Source organism: Megascapheus bottae, chromosome 17, assembly GCF_031878675.1.
Source record: "Megascapheus bottae isolate mThoBot1 chromosome 17, mThoBot2.hap1, whole genome shotgun sequence".
NCBI lineage: Eukaryota > Metazoa > Chordata > Mammalia > Rodentia > Geomyidae > Megascapheus > Megascapheus bottae.
Genome location: NC_143525.1, coordinates 14,914,789 through 14,934,407, shown reverse-complemented (window position 1 = coordinate 14,934,407; position 19,619 = coordinate 14,914,789). Strand labels below are relative to the sequence as shown.

The 19,619-nt window shown below is 37.9% G+C and overlaps 1 protein-coding gene across 6 annotated transcripts in view; it reads left to right on the top strand.

Moving 5' to 3' along the window:
* Positions 1-19,619, top strand: part of Helz (helicase with zinc finger) — a 129,940-nt gene that overhangs the window by 102,198 nt on the left and 8,123 nt on the right. For all 6 annotated transcript variants that reach the window (XM_090349892.1, XM_090349896.1, XM_090349891.1 and 3 more), the window contains 7 exons: positions 1,020-1,071; positions 2,371-2,561; positions 4,737-4,944; positions 9,079-9,158; positions 9,392-9,962; positions 10,309-10,543; positions 11,729-12,248. In XM_090349892.1, coding sequence (XP_090206018.1) covers positions 1,020-1,071; positions 2,371-2,561; positions 4,737-4,944; positions 9,079-9,158; positions 9,392-9,962; positions 10,309-10,543; positions 11,729-12,248 — 1,857 coding nt within the window. The remainder of the gene's footprint in view (positions 1-1,019; positions 1,072-2,370; positions 2,562-4,736; positions 4,945-9,078; positions 9,159-9,391; positions 9,963-10,308; positions 10,544-11,728; positions 12,249-19,619) is intronic.

The window sequence follows — 19,619 nt, the reverse complement described above, 5'->3', positions numbered from 1 at the left end:
TGTGAATTACTCAGCTTAATAACATTATGATTATTTTTAAAAAATTTTTATTTTTTGCCAGTCCCGGGCTTGAGCTCAGAGCCTGAGCACTGTCCTTGGACTTTCTCAAGGCTAGAGCTCTACCACTTGAGCCTCAGCACCACTCCCAGCTTTTCTTTTTCTATGAATGTGGTACCGAGGAATCGAACCTGGGACTTTGTGCATGCTAGGCAAGCACTCTACCACTAGGCCAAATTCCCAGCCTGACATTACTTTTAATGGTAGACTAATATGCTATTTATATGAGTCTGCCATTGTTTACTTAATAAGCCCTCCATTGTTAGATTGCTAACGTTAATCACACATCTAAGTCATGCTACAATGAACATCTGTTCCCAAATTCATGATTATTTCATTGGATAAATTCATGGAACTGCAATTATGGGATTAAAGTATGTGCATTTTTGATGCCTGGTATATACTTTCAAATTGCTCCTAGCAATTAGCTGGATTTTCTCTCAAACAAATTAGGACAGTACCTCTTTTCCTCTTCCTTTAGAAAATTTTGTACTTTAAGATATTATGAATCATACTGCATATATCATAATCCTGAACCATGTTTAAATTCCTTTGCTATTTTCAAGGTTCTCTTCACAAATAGAAGTTTGACGTTTTTTTCTTTGAAAAACACACTTTATGTTTCATAATTTAATTCTTAGAAAATTTATAAAGAAGTTAAAAAAGGATTTGAATTCAAATTTAATGTTGACTGCATACTACTTTTATCTTAGAAACTCATTCAAAAGAGAAGTTTAGGCACCTTTAATTTGAAACTGAGACATTGAGTGCCAAAGGTAGCAGTGACCTCAACTTTAAAAGAAATTTGTCTCTAATCATCTAGTAGTTATTGACTATTGACTCACAGGTTTTTACATTTTAATTGCTGGTATTTATTTAATTTGCATATGATTAGTAAAAAGAATTCTTATTCTCTAATATTAATCATGTCTAAGTTAGATTATATATTTTTTTCTTTAAAGGGGAAAAGCCTGCTTCCTACCCAGAATGAACATTTCCAGAATGATGGAATTGGTAGGTAAAAAAATTAATCCTAAAGAAATTTGCTTTTATTATGTAAGCTATATATCCTGTTCAGCTAGGCACTTGTGAGGTGGAAGCAGAAGGATCATGAGTTTGATGCCAGCCTAGACCAGAAGACCTTGTCTCTAAAGAGGAGACAGACAGACGGATGGATAGACAGACAGAGGGACAGATAGAAAGAGATCCCAAATTTTACCATGAAAAACAGTTCTTTACCTCTGCCTCATTTCTCTTTTTGTATGCAGTCGTAGTCACTTTGAAATTTGCTGGGGTTTTTTTTTGTCAATATATTGGCATGTCATTTCTGAAAGTTAGTCATCATGTGTATTAACCAGTGCATATATATTCCAAAGTTTTGCAGGAAAATTTAAGCCTTAGGTGCAACAGAAATATTTCTGTTCTACAAATGTCAGGTCATATACATTTTCAAGATAAAGTTTATTTGAATGTTTTTAAATGTTGCAGAGTTCTCTTTTTAAGGTAATGATTACTTAGTTTTATTTTTGTATGGGCTATGTTACAATTGCAAGTCAGTTTTTTTTCCCCTTAGGAACTGTGTTTTCTGCTCCCCAAAGGAGCACATGTGTTCCTGGGAACATGTGCTTGCTTGGTTCTAGCTTTTCCCCTCTCTTTTTCTCTCCTTCTTTTCCTCTTTCCTTCCCTCCCTCCCACTCCCCCAACCCCTCCCTCCCTCTCCCCCAGCCCCTCCCTCTCTTGTTTCTGTCTCTGTATCTATATCTGTCTCTCTCCAGTATTTACAATAGTAAGTTTTGAACTCATGTCCTCATTCTCACCAGGTATGTAATCTACCATTAAGCTTTTTTTTCTTTTTTTTTTTAAGCTAGGGCCTTTTTTGCTTGAGTTTGTTCACCTGGACTGTTCTCCACCTACTTTATGACACCTGGATCACTCTCCACCTGTTGTATGCTTCCCCTCATTACTGGAATAATAAGTGTGAGCCTTGAACTAAGATCCTTCTGATTTCAGCCTTCTAGATGTAGCTAGAATTAAGCAGATTGCTTACAGATGTAAGCCTTAGTACCTGTCTGGTATTTTTCATTCATCAGAAGCTAAAGTCGTGCTAATTAATAAAAGGAATATTTGTACAGAAAACATTGTAAAATGGTTATGATTCTTAATACGCTTTACTTGTCCATGCTGATAATTATTTGATTATAAGATATTTTGTGGCACACCTGGGAAGTCTATTTGTTGTTGAATGATTCAAACTATTTTTGTTTAGGTGACTGTATAGTTATTGAGTGCATCCTTTTTCTGTTTATTTTTCAGTTCAGCCCAATCCTTCTGTACTTATTGGCAATCCTATTAGAGCATACACTCCTCCACCCCCTCTTGGACCTCACCCAAACTTGGGAAAATCTCCAAGCCCCGTTCAAAGAATAGATCCTCATACTGGGACAAGTATTCTTTATGTACCTGCTGTCTATGGAGGGAATGTAGTTATGTCGGTGCCTTTACCTGTAAGTGGATGTTTGAAATACTCTTTACCATATACAGCAAATACTTTTTACTAAAGCAGTGATAATTCTGCCAACCTCTTTTTGGGGAGTACTTGTCTTGCACATGTTAATAAAACTGTGCTTCAGCTTTCCCAATCTCTTAGCTGGTGTCTGTAAGCACCTTTTAAAGTAACTCTTAATGTTAAATTTTGAAATGACCAAAGAAATGTATGTTGTTCTTCACAATTTGTTATTGGATTATCAGAGACTACAAAGAAGTTTGTGAATTAGATGTTTTGATTTAGAAGCTTCAGTAGTCTTCTGAAATAACTTTTTTCTGAGGAAAATTTGGTTGAAAGTTAACAGCTAGTAAGTAGCTCCTTTGTTCAGTGGGGGTTTTTTTGTTTGTTTTTGTCTTTTGCAGTTGGTCCTTATATAAATCACATACTAAGGAATAGCTTATTGGTGGAGGCAGAGGTACATAGAAAATCAAATCTTGTTGATTTGGCTTTTCTGATAAATCTCTGCCTTATGAAATATGACTACTACTTTACAAACATTACTATATCCTTGCTTAGATGATAGATTTTTTTTCTAGAGGGCTTCGATCTATATATAAACTATTTTTATTTCCTTCAAAATTTTTGGATCTTTGGGTAATTTTCTTAATTTTACAGTAAATTTGAGAATTTCCCAATTCAGGAATGCTAGCGTAGGAAATATATATATATATATATATATATATATATATATATATATATATATATATATATATACATACATTTTTAAATTTAGGTGAAGAATTTGAATTACTGGCATAGGTGCCAGTGATCTTTGACACCCCTGCCCACATCCTAGAAACTGCTTCATTGCAAATGTTTCATAGCCATGTTTGCCCTGTTAATTCACAGTAAAGAACATGGATTTTATGTTTCTCCTATATGTTAGATTTCAACTGAGTTATTTCTTCCCAGACAGCTTGGCAACACGATACATCATCTACTTTATTTAGTAAGTCTGTTAGGATTTCTATTTCACTTATGAGGTCAATGAAGCTTTTATTATGTAAGATTTCTAATAGTCTATATCTAGAATTACATTGTAGTAAAACTAATAGGGGGTGCCCGGGAGTATGACCCATTGGTAGAGTGCTTGCCTAGCATGCACAAAGACCTGGGTTCGATTCCTTGGTACCACATACACAGAAAAAGCCAGAAGTGGTGCTGTGGCTCAAGTGGTAGAGTGCTAACCTTGAGAAAGTCCAAGGATAGTGCCTAGGCCCTGAGTTCAAACCCTAGGACTATCTTTAAAAAAAATAGTTAAGTCACTATGTCTGCCCCTTTTGCATTCGTGTGCTGAGATTATATACCTAGACATATGCAAACTGGTTTTCTGTTTCTATATTTTAAGGTAGAGCTGAATTAATGACATTCATTAAAATAATGATATGTTTGCATTTTGCTTGCAGGAAATGACCATTAAGTGATTAGGTTATTCTTGGCACGTTGGAATATCAAATGATATTCCACTTCTTAATCTATATTCTTCTAACTTTCCCCCTCTTTTCTTATTCAGTCTGTTTAACTATATAACTATAGTTATGAGTTAAAAAGTAATTTTCAGACCAGGAGTTTGACCTACTGGTAGAGTGGTTGCCTAGTACGCATGAAGACCCAGGTTTTATTCCTTGGTACCACATACATAGAAAAAGATGGAAGTGGTGCTGTGACTCAAGCTCTAGCCTTGAGAAAGCTTAAGGACAGTGCTCAGGCCCTGAGTTCAAACCCCAGGACTGGCAAAAAAAAAAAAAAACAACAAAAACCCGTAATTTTCATGGTGCTATGTACATTTTAGGGAAAATTATTCAAAAATATAAACTAAGTGCCTCAAGGAATAATTACCAAGTTTAACTCCTTAATTTCTTCTCCACTCAAAAATAATCCTTTTTTTTTCTTACATGTTAAAGATTATGGAAGCCAATTTTTGACCAATTAGGACATAGAAATGATTTTACCAATTGTTATTCTTAAGTAGCATTGGCTTTACAGTTATTGTTTTGGTAAAATCATCATGTGCCCTGTGTGTTGATAAAGTAATCATGTGCTTGTATTTGCTCTTTCCTAATTAACTGCAATATATCAATTTTCAGTCCAAAATATACGTAATGCTATTATTTTATTTCTTGTACTAACCTAGGTACCATGGACAGGATACCAGGGTAGGTTTGCAGTGGATCCTCGAATTATTACACATCAGGCAGCAATGGCCTACAATATGAACCTGTTACAGACCCATGGACGGGGATCTCCTATACCTTATGGCCTTGGACATCACCCACCTGTCAGCATAGGGCAGCCACAGAACCAGCATCCAGAGAAGGATCAACATGAACAAAATCGAAATGGTAGGGTGCTGTTCTTGGCTTCCTCTTCCGAAATTGCTGATCACACTGTGATTGCTGGCTTAAATCATAGATGTCTTTGAGGGAGAATCTCATATCTTTCATGACACAAACATGTATGCACACAAGCTGCACACTATTTCAAAGGGTCTTTTAGGTTAAATAAACATTACCTCTTAGGATTGTTTTTTCTAATTTTTCTGTCATTTAAATCATGAAGAATTCTTAACACTTTTATTATTATTATAAAGGTAAGATACAGAGGTTATGGTAAGATTTTGTAAGCTTGATGTTTACGATGAGGTTTTCTATATTTTTTGGTAGGCTGTGGGGCTTGAGCTCTGTCCTTGAGCCCCTTTTCTCCAGGCTAGTGCTCTACCACATTGAGCCACAGCACCACTTCTAGTTTTCTGGTGATTAGATAGAGGTAAGAGGCCAGCAACCAGAAAACACACTCAGTACAGTCAGAAAACAGGCCAGAGATGACAGAAACAACAGATACAATACCACTAAGCCAATTCAGCTTTGATGAAGAGCTGAATTGGGACACCATGCTGATGGGAGAACAGCCAGGAGACCAGGCACAGGACCCGAACATGGAGACATGTGGCAATGGTGTCAAGAATTCTCTTTTGTTAGTATATATTCTTGTGATATACTAAGCTTTTAGCTCAGGGCTCTAGAGCTCTACCACTTGAGCCACAGCACGACTTCTGGCTTTTCAATGTATGTGGTACCGAGGAATGGAACCCCGATTTTCATGCATGCTAGGCAAGCACTCTACCACTAGGCCAAACTCCCGGCCCTAGCATTAATATTAAAGACAGTTGATACAGTTATTTTTATGTCATTATAAATAGGAAACATTCCCTACTGGTTTTTAACGTTTTCAGAATTACAATTTATAGACCGTATAAATATACAATTTCATGAGTTTTAACAAATACACGGTAACTACCATCAAATCAAGATGCAGGATATTCACATCACCTTAAAAAGTCTCTTAGGTCCCTCCCTTGCCTTAGTCCTGTCTTCCAACACAGCCCTGAGTACTGCTTATCTGCCCGTCCCACACTTGTGCCTTTAGTGTGCCATACAAATGAAATCATGCAGAATATAGTTCCTTTCATCTGGCTCTGTTTACTCGGCTTCATGCTTTTGTTATTTCATTAGTTTGTATGTATCATTTGTTTACTCCTTTCATTGTTGATGTGTATTCCACTAGATGGACACACTGCAATGTGTTTATCCATCTTTCTTTGATGGATATGTTAATTATCTCTAATTTTTGGCTTGTATAAGTTTTTATTTCTCTTAGGTAAATATCTAGTAGAGAGATTGCTGAGCATTTTGTAAACATGTATTTAGCTTTATAAGAAACTGTTGTATTATTTTCCAAAGTGGCTGGACTGTAACACTGGTAATATTTAAAATTTCATGTTCTGCATCCTTGAAGCACTTGATATTAACATTCTTTTCAATTTGACCCTGGCTGGTCAGTATCTGAGTGCATGTAGTATAAATGTGCATATCATTAATGACTAATGAATGATAATTGAGTATCCTTTCATTGTGTTTACTTGCCATATTGTGGTCTCTTACCTTTAAATTGAGTTGCTTGTGTTATTAACTTGTAAGAGTTGTTTATACATTCTGAAAATACCTTTTGAAAACATTTTCCCTGAGCATATGGATTGTCGTTTATCCCCCACTTTTGTAGCAGGATCTGAACTCAGTCTCTTGCTGGTACTCTGCCACTAAAGCCATTTGGTCCATGCATGTTGAGTTGTACCAGCATAATTTTTTTTGAAAATCCTGTCTTTCTCTCATTTAAACTACCTTGACCCCTTTGTTGGAAATTAGTTTACTATAAACTTGAAACCCATGTTCTTCCATTGGTTCCTGTCAAATAGGCCATCTTGATTATTATGGCCTTAACAGTAAAAGTCATGAAAACAGTATTAGTTCTCCAACCTTCTCTTTGAAAACTGTTGCAGGGATTTATAGTCAACTTGCTAGATGATATTTTCATCAGAAATGTGTAAGTCTTTAGGAAAAATGGAGATCTTAGTATGCAGGGGAGATTGGGTTTGATCCCTAGCACCACAGAAGGAAAACAGGTGGTAAGAAAGAAAATCTTTCTCTTCCCTTCCTCTCCTATGCCTGTTTTAACATTGCTTGTAGTTCAGGTTATCCTGGTAATAAATTCTTTTACTTTTTATGTGTTTGAATGTTTTTATTTTACCCTTATTTTGGTAAGATTCTTTTTTTCAGGGTGTAAAATTCTTGTTTGGCAGTTATTATCTTAATATAAGTCCTTTAATGATGCACCTGTGTTTTTTCCCTTGCATTGTTTCTAGTGAGAAATTGATGTCATCCTTTTCCTTGGCTGCTATAAACATTTTGTTCATACTAGTTTTAGCAGTTTGATTATGATACACCTTGGGGTAGTTTTCATATTTCTTATTTTTTAAACATTTCATAAAGTTAGGAAAATTTCTAACTTTACGTATTGAGATCTATTTTCTATTTCATACCTTGTCATTTTTAGTGACTCCATTTACCCATACATAGTGTAAAGTAGTTGGGTTTTCTTTTAATTTTTTTCCTTCAATGTTTTTCTCTTTGTGTTTCATTTTGTATAGATTTTATTGCTGTATCTTTAAGCTGGTCAAATTTTTCTTACTCAATATGTAATTTTTTCACTTTCATGTGGTTTTGGCATAATGGTTCATTTAAAAAGTAGTGGCATGACTGAAAGAGTATTTTTGAACAAACACCTATATCAAAGATTCCTTTAAGGAATTCAAACAAATTAGCAGTTTAATCTTATACATGCAAAGCTTTTCACAGGTGTGGGATTATTCAAGTCTATTATAGTACTTTTTAAGCCTTAATTTTGCTTCCTCTGTGATTCATCCATACCCAGTTATATTTCTTTGCTGTCTTTTACCTTTAAGCATTATAACTTAGCATCTCTTTCAGAATATCTTTATGTTAGCTTTTTGTCACTATGACACCTGAGATAAACAACTTAGAAGAAGGAAAGATTTACTTTGGGTTATGGACTCAGAGGTTTCAGACCATAGTCACTTGGCCCATTGCCTTGGGCCTGTGATGTGCAGAACATCTTCGTGGGAGTGTGGTGAAAAAAGTCTGCTTATATAATAGTAGGGAAGCAAAAAAAGTGCTAGACACCAGGGCCCCACTATCTCTTCCAAGGGCACTCAATGATCTAATAACTTCCTTCTATTAGTCCCTGAAGGTTTTACCAGTTCACACTGGGCCTCACATGAAGACCAAGCCCTTAGCTCCTGGGGACCAACACTGATTGGCTTTAGTATCCAAACCATGGCATTCAGTTTAGATTCCTTTAGTAAATTGGATTGGCACAGTGTTTAAATTCGTAAATGCAAATGAATAAAGCATAAAGCTTCCCCCCCCCCCGCCCCCGGTCAGTCATGGGGCTTGAACTGTGGGTCTGGGCGCTGTCCCTAAGCTCTACAGCTCAAGGTGAGTGCTCTACGTCTTTGAGCCATAATGCCACTTCTAGACATGTAGCTTTTATACATAGCCAGGATATTACATCATTTCGTATGTTTAAGAAAATGAAGCTAAGCCAGGCACAAGACTAATGCCTGTTATCCTAGCTACTCAAGAGGCTGAGATCTGAGGATCAAGATTCAAAGGCAGCCTGGGCACAAAAGGACCTGAAACTCTTATCTCCAGTTAACCTCTAGAAAATGGGAAGTGGGGTTTGGCTCAAAGGTAGGGTGGTAGTCTTGAGCTGAAGAGCTCAGCGACAGCGCCCAGGCTGAGTTCAAGCCCCATGACCCCCACAAAAAAAAAAAAAAAAAAAAAAAAAAAAGAAAGTGAAGCTATAAATTTCCGGAGCTAGATCATTTCCATCATTAAATGTTGTCAAAGGTTATTCTTTAAGTTTCTGCCTTGTTTGCTTCATTTGTAAATTTTCTTTCCTGTAACTGAAAATTTCAGAACAAAACACACATTGTAACATAAATTGGTAATGATGAGTGAATAATGTTTAATATTCTACATTGTCAAATATTGTATAGTCATTGGAAATGTTACATTCACTGGCAAAACTTTATAAGATTAAAAAAAATTTTTTTTTAGGTAAAAGTGATCCAAGTAATTCTGGACCTGAAATTAATAAGATTCGAACACCAGAGAAAAAACCTCCAGAACCAAAACAGGTACTCTGCTTCCTTGTAGTAAATTCCTTGTTCTAATGGGTAAAGAAAATTTATCTTTATTATGCTTACCTTTCATGTTTGTTGTTTCACAGGGATGTAACAGGTCACTTTTTCTTGTGATTGATTCAGCACCTAGTTTTGCAGTTATTATTGATAACATTTAGATTTAAATGTTCTAGGGTTGTGAAAAAGTAGATTTTCTACAACTAAAATTGCTTCTTATTTCTTTCTAGGTTGATTTGGAATCAAACCCACAGAATAGAAGTCCTGAATCACGTCCTAGTGTTATTTATCCCAATAGCAAATTTCCTCGAAAAGATAATCTCAATCCAAGACACATAAATCTTCCTCTTCCTACCCCTCATGCTCAGTATACAATCCCTAACCGCCACTTTCATCCCCTTCCCCAACTACCACGACCCCCATTTCCAGTTGCACAGCAGCACACCTTGTTAAACCAGCAGCAGAATAATTTGCCTGAACAACCAAATCAAATGTCACCTCAGCCAAATCAGGTAGCCCAACAGCAAAGCCAGTTGAATCCACAGGCCCAGCAGCCACCTACTCAGCTCTCTCCTGCCTATCAAGCAGGACCCAGCAATGCTTTTTTTAATAATGCAGTTTCTCAACGGCCACAGTCTCCTCCTGCAGAGACTGTGATACCTGAACAGCAGCCCCCTGGCATGCTGCAAGAAGGCCAAAGTCCTCTGAGAGCCATTGCTCAGCCCAGCCCCATCATTCCCTCACATCTCAACACCTTCCTTGATGAGAATCCCCCAGGACTGCCTATAGGAGAGGCTTTAGGTAAGCTTGCCTATTACTCCTACATGTGAAAAGTTCAGAGCCTATTTATTCAAATGAAATTGACTATACAATATTAATTCAGTCAAGACTGATTTTTAAGAGTAATACTAGGGGGAGAAAAAAAAAAACAACAAAGTAGCACTCAGAATCTAGTTCCAAGTGCTTAAATGATGATAGCTACTTACCTTTATTTTATCTCTGGGTTCCTGGCAAATATGGAAAACCAAATTGTAGCTATTTTTTTGTAAAGAAAATCTAGTTGTGAAAACTGGAAAAAAATAAACTTTGAAGCTCTAAATGCATGCTGGCAGATTTGTTTGTTTATTTATTGCCATTTTTTCTGCAGACCGCATGCATGGGAGTGTAGCTCTGGAAACATTGAGGCAACAGCAAGCTCGATTACAGCAGTGGAATGAACACCACGCCTATCTCAGCCAAGGCAGTGTTCCATACCCACACCATCCCCACCCTCACCTCCAGCATCTTCCTCAGCCACCTATGGGTCTCCATCAGCCACCAGTGAGGGCAGACTGGAAGCTCACCAGCAGTGTTGAAGATGAAGCAGAAACAACATTCTCAAGGTAGTCCAATTTAGTAACAGCCTCAGAAATGCCATCCCCTGTGTTTGTTTTTTTTTGATAGTTGACATTTTAGCTTTCAGCTGGAACATTGTCTCAAAGAAATCAAGTGCTAGCCCTCTTGAAGCACATTACAAAATTCCTTTGGTTGACTAAAATATAAAAGTTCTGGATATGGATGGTCTGCTATGAGTCATGTATCAGTTTGGCCTCTTAGATTGTGGCTTCTTCTGCAAGAGAAACATACCATATCTATGGGTGGTTTTCTGTTTTTTTTTTTTTTTCCCCCCCAATCTTGGGGCTTGAAGTCAGGGCCTGAATACTATCCTTGGGCTTTCTCAAGGCTAGAGCTCTACCACTTGAGCCACAACACCACTTCCGGCCTTTTCTATGTATGTGGTACCAAGGAATCAAACCCCAGTCTTGGTGCGTGCTAGGCATTTCGTGATCTACCACTAGATCAAACTCCTGGCCATTTGTTTGTTTATTTTTTGTTTTTTTTAATTTTTTTGCCAGTCTTGGGCTTGAGCTCAGGGCCTGAGCACTGTCCTTGGATTTTCTCAAGGCTAGAGCTCAACCACTTGAGCCTCAGCACCACTTTTGGCTTTTTTCTATGTGTGTGGTGCCGAGGAATTGAACCTGGGTCTTCGTGCATGCTAGGCAAGCACTTTAACCACTAGGCCAAACTCCCAGCCCCCATTTGTTTATTTTTATGTATATGTTTAGTAGTAATTCTTGACAATGAATGAATAAGGACAGGAATAAATTATTAGCCAAAAGTTAGAAATTACAAATATATATGTTTTCCCTTAGTAGTACAGAATTCTGCCTTCTTACCGTAGCAGGTAGTGCTGACTCTTTAGTCCCAACTTGGAGCTTATTTTTATGGCCTGTGCCATATAATGTCAGATGTTTCCTATTCTCTGGATAAGTCTCTCCATCATGCTATTTATAACTTCCTGTTCTGGTGTAGAAGAGATGCTTTTAATGCAAAGGGAAAAGAAAGAAATCAAGTCATTGTCATATTTTGTGTCCTTAGTTCAGCATCTACTGAGCATCAGTCCTATTTGAGACTAATGCTACCTATGACTAAGTATTATGGTTCAGTTTGTAGAAATTATACACGTATTTGCCTAAGCTCTCCTTTTCTTTGTTTTTTTTTTTTCTCATATTCTCATCTTTGTATAGGTTTCAAGACCTAATCAGAGAGCTATCTCATCGTGATCAAAGTGAAACTCGAGAGCTAGCTGAAATGCCACCACCTCAGTCAAGACTTTTGCAATATAGACAAGTTCAGGCTAGAAGCCCACCAGCAGTCCCATCTCCCCCATCCACTACAGACCATAGTAGCCACTTTTCTACTTTTAATGACAACAGCAGAGACATTGAAGTAGCGAACAATCCAGCATTTCCACAGCCACGCCTTCCACCCCCAATATTCAGCTCACCCTTTTCATTGCCATCTGAACACCTAGCTCCTCCCCCTTTGAAATACCTGGCACCAGATGGTGCATGGACTTTCACTAACTTGCAGCCTAATCACTTAATAGGGCCAGGCTTTCCCTATGGCCTGCCTCCATTACCTCACAGGCCACCACAAAACCCCTTTGTACAGATACAGAATCATCCACCTGCTATTGGTCCAGAGCCATTTCATCCATTGTCATCTCGAACAGTGTCTTCTTCTTCACTCCCCAGCTTAGAAGAGGTAAGTCTACTCCCTTTTCTCATGTTGGAATTAGGAGACTGTGAACAAGTCAGTACTGATTTAATAATAGGTGTGGACAGATCTTATTAAAATTGGTAAGCTTTAAGATACAATCCCTGAGGACTTCGTGTAGCTTTGTCTTTTCTAATCTAAGGAAATGGCTGTCATTGACTCATGTTTTTTTGCTTGAAGTTTCTTTTGTTAATTACATATTTGTTAATTAGCACTTCCCAGAAATCTTGGCTTTTCTACCCAGGGGCCAGTTCCAAGAGCTAATTCTTTATCCTGTCACTTGACCTGATGTGTTGTCACACTGAGGTATTTGATGCAGAGGGAAGCCAAGTCTCAAATGTCAGTTATGTCAAATTCCTTCTGCTAAACTTTTTAAGGTGTACTTGATTTTTACCATAAAATACTTAAATATTTCCAAAGACCTCTGTTTTGTTTGGTTGGTTTTGGTTTGGGGGTTTTGGAGGCCTGAGGTTGAACTCGGGACTAAACACTGTCTAAGCAGGTACTATATTTCCCCAGTGTTTTAATTTAAAAAAAAAATTTTCCTGTGTTCCTTTTGGTGTTAGTTCAAGTCCTTATTTTCAAGGCTGCCACTGAATTAGAGAAGAGGGGATGAGATATAGAATGAAGTGTAATTATCACAGAATTTTCTTTTTTTAAACTTTAAAAATGTTTGAATATTAATGAATTACAAGTAGTTTAAGTTAGATTTTAGCCAGAGCACAATTACAGGTTAAATACAATCACAGAGATGTTTTAAATAGAAACCCCACCATGGCATCAATTAAGTTCCTGATGTCCTCTTTAGAAAGGAAGTTAGGAGGGTGAGGGTAAAGAGGACTTCAGGCAAAGACACAAAAACTAGAAGAATTTCCATGCTGTGAGTGACTTTCCATGACCAGAATTTTCTTTTCTTTTCTTTTTTTGGCCAGTCCTGGGGCTTGAACTCAGGGCCTGAGCACTGTCCTTGGGCTTTCTCAAGGCTAGGGCTCTACCACTTGAATCACACAGCACTACTTCTGGCCTTTTCTGTGTATGAGTACCGAGGAATCAAACCCGGGTCTCCATGCATGCTAGGCAAAACCTCTACCACTAGGCCAAACTTCTGGCTCATGACCAGAATTTTCTATTCTTAAAAAATTTGTTTTTTCTTGATCAAGTGTTCTTGTAGGTTCTACAGTCGGGTAGATTCCTAAGGCCCCTAAAGTTGCTTATAATGCTCTTGGGGTATTTAATTTCCTTTGTAGAAGGGGAGACTTTGGGCTTGTATTCCACCATTTCTGCTGCTATGGGTCGCAAGGTTCCACTTTAACCTTTCAAATGTGCTCATAATGTGTGGGATAAACTATGTCAAGGTTCTATGAAGTTTGTACTTTACTAACGTAGTATGTCACACTGAGTAATCTACTTTAATCATTGAGTTTTTTCAATGGTCATTAGTTTTGAAATTCAAGATCTTTCTACCCTGGTTTTCTCAATATTTGACATTTTTATGTTTGTGAGTGTATGAATAGGTACCTTCAGTTGCCAGTGAGTTCTTTAAGACTGAAGAAATTTTTTGACAGGAAAAATATTTTTTCTACATCGACATTTTCAGTGCATTAGAGTAACTGTTGTATGTTCAACGTGATTTTGCATGAATCATCTCAGAATGAATAGCTCGTGTTCTTGCTATTTGTTTCCACCTTTTAAAACATTTCTAAGCTTTAACAATACAGAAAATATCTTTTCTTCCTTACTGTAGATCTTTGATTGCTAGACATATTGGCAGATTATTCCCATGTGGGATAAAAATACTTAGATGTTAGCTTAGCAGTTAATGTGAATGGAAATGGTCTTTTTTTTGTCCCTTTCATATTTTGTCTAACTAGTTTTATCTCTTATAGTAACTTTTACTTAAGTTTAGAGAGATGGTTTTTACTGTGTAGCCCAAGCTGGCTTAGAGCCCGATGGCCTTAAATGTGATCCTCCCGCTTCAGCCTCCCATGGGATAGGATTACAGCAGTATGCCGCCATGCCCAGCTTTTTTATTTTCCTCATTCAAATAAAATATATGGTCAGCAGAAAAAACATAAGAATTAGAGGAATCAAGGGGAGGGTAATGGGGACCGAGACATGTGAAAGGGTATCAATATATGTGAATTAATGCACCTTCTATCTGGCAAATATCATGTAACCCTTTTTATTACAATAAAAAATAAATTAATTAAAAGAAAAGAATTAGAGGAATCGTTTAATTTTATTATACAAAGATAGCTGCCCTAATAGGGGGATTATTTGTTGGGAAACTTGAAAAATACTCATTCATTCTTCAGCTACTGCATGAGCTACAGTGCTACACCCAATCTCTTGTTCCTTTAGGTTAAGACATCCTGAAATGGATTCTGATCCTTTTTATAACTTCCAAATTTTAGAGTATCCTACTTAAAAAGTTAAGGCTTTCCTCCATGAGATTTCTTTCTTTATTCAGGTGCAATGTAAGCTGCAGCCCCTAGCTGCTTGGCTGAGACTGGAACACGTGGATTTTGTCCTGTTCTTCAGATCAGTCATGGTTAAGCGAACTCAAGAATACCACCCCGCCCCCAACACACAGTCTGTTAAATAATGCACTTAATTGTAAAAGTAATTATTTTTAAGTAATGTAGAAAAATAGTGAAGAATGTCATAGTCATCTAGGTGACAAATAATGATGGCATGTAATGTGATGCACTCTATGGTTTAGCAGTACAAAGGATGGGAAGCACCCTACAGAAATTCCTGGTGGGTTAGGTATGGTTAAGAATGGAACGAAATTTAAATTTAGATTCCTCAGTCTTTCTAGCTAGAATTATTTTTATTTTTTAACAATTTCTTAAGACAGCACATTTCTTTTAGGGCCCACGGCTGCTTGTGGACAGGTACTAAGACATCTAGCATGTGTATCACAGAAAGATCTTTGGACAACATAGTTCCAAAGAAAAATTCATACCTATCAGCTGTGTGAAACTTACTCTTCCCCTCTCTCTTTCCTTCTTTCCTTCCTTCCTTCCTTCCTTCCTTCCTTCCTTCCTTCCTTCCTTCCTTCCTTCCTCTCCCCCTCACCCTTCCCCTTCCCCTTCCTTCCTATGGTTCTGTGGCTCTAATACTTTAGGCACAACTCAAATTCCAGCTTTTTGATGGTTAATTGGAGAAGAGTCTTATCCTCAGATCTCAGTCTCCTGAATAGCTAGGATTACAGACATGAGCTACCTGGACCTGGCCTAATTCATAGACTTGATTAGACAATTTTCAAAGTAATAAGTTAATGCCTTTGTAGGCCTCAGATATCACTGAGGCATTTCCCCTTGTTTTTAGATATTATGAATCAAGTGTCATTATCTATTTTAGTTTCTGTTCATTGTAATCATACTTTCTGGCACTGGTCTGTCTTTGGACATTAATCTTTTAAGAATTACGTTCTGAGTCTTCTCTCCTAAGACTTCATGTATAATGGCATCTTGTACATTTTAATTATTTTGAACTGATTGAAGTCATATAATGTCTGAATTTGTGTTAGAGCTAAAATGGTAACAAAAGAAATTTTATGGGATCAGATCTTTACACTAAAAAAATTGGACCTTACTTTTAGATCAGTAACTGAAGTTTCTATCTTAGGAAATTAAAGATGAGATCTGAGAATTGCAGTTCAAAGCCAACTTGGGCAGAAAAATCCATGAGCTTGTTATCTCCCATTAACCAGCAAAATGTAAGAATTGCAAGTTCAGCTCAAATGGTAGATAGAAGAATCTGAGCAAGAGCATGAAACCAAGCCTCGGTTCTAGCACTAAAATAAAACAACAACAACAACAAAAATAAACTAGGTGTGGTGGTATACTCTTGTAATCTCAGCACACAAAAACAGGAGGCAAGAGGACCACAAGGGAGGACCACAAGGGCTGTGCAGTGAGGCCATGTCTCTGGAGGAGGAAAAAAATTCAAGCTTCATTTCTCTCTTCTGATACAAAAGATCAGTTACATTTGTATTATGATTTGAAATTGTATCTTGTAGTTCATCTACACATTCATCTCTGCCAATGACTACTTAAAAACGGTTACAGATGTTATTCAGCAGTTCTGCAGACTTGCTGTATGTGTCAGTTTTGTGATTTGGGGAGGTTTCTACCATGTTGTGACCTCTTGTATCAGCCTCTGTTTCTCTCTGACTTTTCTTTATCTAAGCCTGTGACCTACGTCTACTCATTGTACTACTATTATATGTATATTGATTATTTAAAGCAAGAGTGCTTATAAAGTGCATGACCATAATTCCTGAGTGTATATAATGTCCATATCTCCAGGAGACTATTAGAATCTGCTCTTTCTGAGGCTGTGGCCAGTGACAGTTTTGTATTTTAATATCGGCAGTAAGGATTGAGAATGTGTCCTTGCAGGTTGTGACCTGGCCCAATTCCCAGTAGAACAATGAAGAGAAACACTGCATTTTGGCTTTTAAAAGCCCATTGTTTTCATTACCAATCTGATGAGGCGCTTCACTAGTTGTTGCAGTCCGTTGTCTAGGAATGGAGAACCTTAGACCACTTAGGAAGCAAGTAGAAGTACTTACTACTTTCATTGATGACTGAGACACAGAAATTTTATGTGTTAAATTCATGGTTGACATTGAGGTTAAATTAATAAGGCCATTTAGAGTTCTTGAAAGTTAGAATCATACAAAATGATTTTGACTACTGAAAAATATTTCCTTTCATAGAATAAAATTAAAAATGAGGTGGGCGTGGTGGCTAACACCTGTAATCCTAGCTATTCAGGAGGCTGAGATCTGAGGATCAAGGTTCAAAGCCAGCCTGGGTACAAAAGAACCTGAGACTCCAATTAACCTGAGATCTCCAATTAACCTCTAGAAAATGAGAATTGGGGCTTGGCTCAAGGGCAGGGTGGTAGCCTTGAGCTGAAAACAGCTCAGGGACAGTGCCCAGGCACAAGGGAAGAGGGGTAAGCCTTGAGCTGAAGAGCTCAGGGACTGCTCCCAGACTGAGTTCAAGCTCCATGACCCCCCCCTCCAAAAAAAATTGGGAATAGATTACTTTGAGTCAGAAGAACAGTGAAACTGTGAGAAAGGAGGTAACCAGATCATTGTGTTACCCGCACCTTCCTCATCCAATAGCTGCAGCTGGCCCCACATGGCCTCCCTGAAGACAAGACTGCCTTCTTCTGCGCTCACACAGCTAGGCAACTCCTGTTCCCTCCCGATTATATCCTGCAGTTCCAGCTGTCTGGACCTGGACTGTCAGTTTTTTCCTTTTTACTGACTTGATGATGTCTACCTGTGCTATATGATATTTCCAAAAAAGTATCCTACTATGTCTGATCAGCTCTTTCTCATCTTTTTAACCCATTTTCCACTTAAAACAATGGTGTAGGAAAGATTATTCGGGCTGGGTTGCAGCTCAGTGGCAAAGCGCTCCTGGGTTCTATCCCTAGTACCAAAAAGAAAAGAAAAAAAAATGGTTTAAAAAAAAGAAAGATTTCTCAGAACTGTAATGGACCATAACAAGTTTATTAGGGGGGGTGGGGGAGAAGCAATGAAGAATCAGTCTCATGCTAGGTGCAGTGGCTCATGCCTATAACCCTAGCTACTCAGGAGTCTGAGATTTGAGGATTGAGGTTCAAAGCCAGCCCGATGAGACTCAGAGACTCATCTCCAATTAATCACCAGAAAACTGGAAGTGGTGTTGTGGCTCAAGGGGTAGGGCAGTAGACTTGAACTGAAGAGCTCAGAAACAACACCCAGGCCTAGGCCCAAGGGTAGGGTGGTAGCCTTGAGCTAAAGAGCTCAGGCACAGGCCCAGGTCCAGAGCTCAAGCCCTGTGACTGACAAAAAAAGTGAAAATAGAAAGTCACTCTCATCTGTGAATCAAACATGGATTCCCCCCTTCTTTGTGTGTGTGTGTGTTTATGTTTGTGTGTGGAGAGAGACAGTCTTGGGACTTGAACTCCAAGGCCTCATGCTTGCTGTGTCTTTGCTCAGCAGGTGCTTTACCACTTGAGTAATGCTTGTAGTCTAGCATTTTGTTCATTGGCGATATAGTCTGGCAGACTTCAGACTTTAAGTAGTAAGGATTAAAGCATGAGCTACCACTGCCTTTTTTTTTTTTTTTTTTTTGGTGGGGGGATGCCATTCCTGGGGCTTGAATTTAGGGCTTGGGTACAGTTTCTGAGCTTTTTTTTTTTTTTTTTTTTTTTACTCAAGGCTATCACTCTATCACTTGAACACAGTTCAAGAATTACATGAACTTTCCTGCCCAGGCTGGATTAGAACCATGACTCTCATATTTCAACCTTGTGAGTCAAGCTAGAGTTAGAGGCATGAGCCACTAAGTGCCCAGCCCAACAGCAACCTTTTATGTAACAATAAAAAAAAAATCGTGGGAACAGTGACCACCTTCTTATATGGCAGGAATTAATCTAAATGCTACACATTTCCAACTCATTGAATTTTCTCATCCTTCCTAAGAGGTGGGTGCTGGGAGTACTTCATTTTACAATGTTGCCCAGGCAACACTGCCAGTATGAATCAGTGCCCAAATGCCCTAGCCAGCCAGGTCTAGATGTTGGCTGGCACCTCATAGAACTGCACTGCCTGCTATTAGAACTGACATGAAATATCCCCCTAACAATATAAGACATTTCAAAATGGCTGGCAAGTAGCTCTTGTCAGGAGTATAAAGAGTTGGGTTTGTGCACATTTATGAAGTTTGGAGAGGAGGAAATCTTGTTTCAAACATAAAAGAAAAGCATTTTGAAGAAAGTTAATGAATTTTTTTTTTTTGGTTAAAAGAAATTAAGCGAAGTCCATTCAGAAGTATCTGTTGGACAAGGAGAACCAACTGTATCTTGTCATTATGTCTAAGTAAATGAAAGAAGGAAGTTATAAAGGCCCAAGAGATGAGTTTAGCATGACCACTGCTCAGTTGCCAGTGACTCTGTGACTCAACTTTTGAGTACATCTCTCCATCCTATATACTCTTACTTTATTCTGTTCTGTTCTATTAATAGTCACCTAAAATGTCAATAGCATTTTACAACTGAAGACAACCAGTTCTGTCCCCCTGTTATACATACCAGAAAACAGAATCTCAAATCAGACGTATGTTGTCACAGGCCTATATAGTAAGGGACAGTGTTGAGCTTTGAACCCAAGTCTCCTGATACCATATCAAAGTGAAGGCTGCCTTTTTCCTAATTTTTTTTTTTATGACAGAGTTCCACAGCCACTGAAAACAATATTTTGGGGGATGTCTACTTAATAAAGTAAAATTGCTGTGAACCACAAAGGGGTAGGATTGTGATATGAGCTATACTGACTTAAAAATTGTCCTT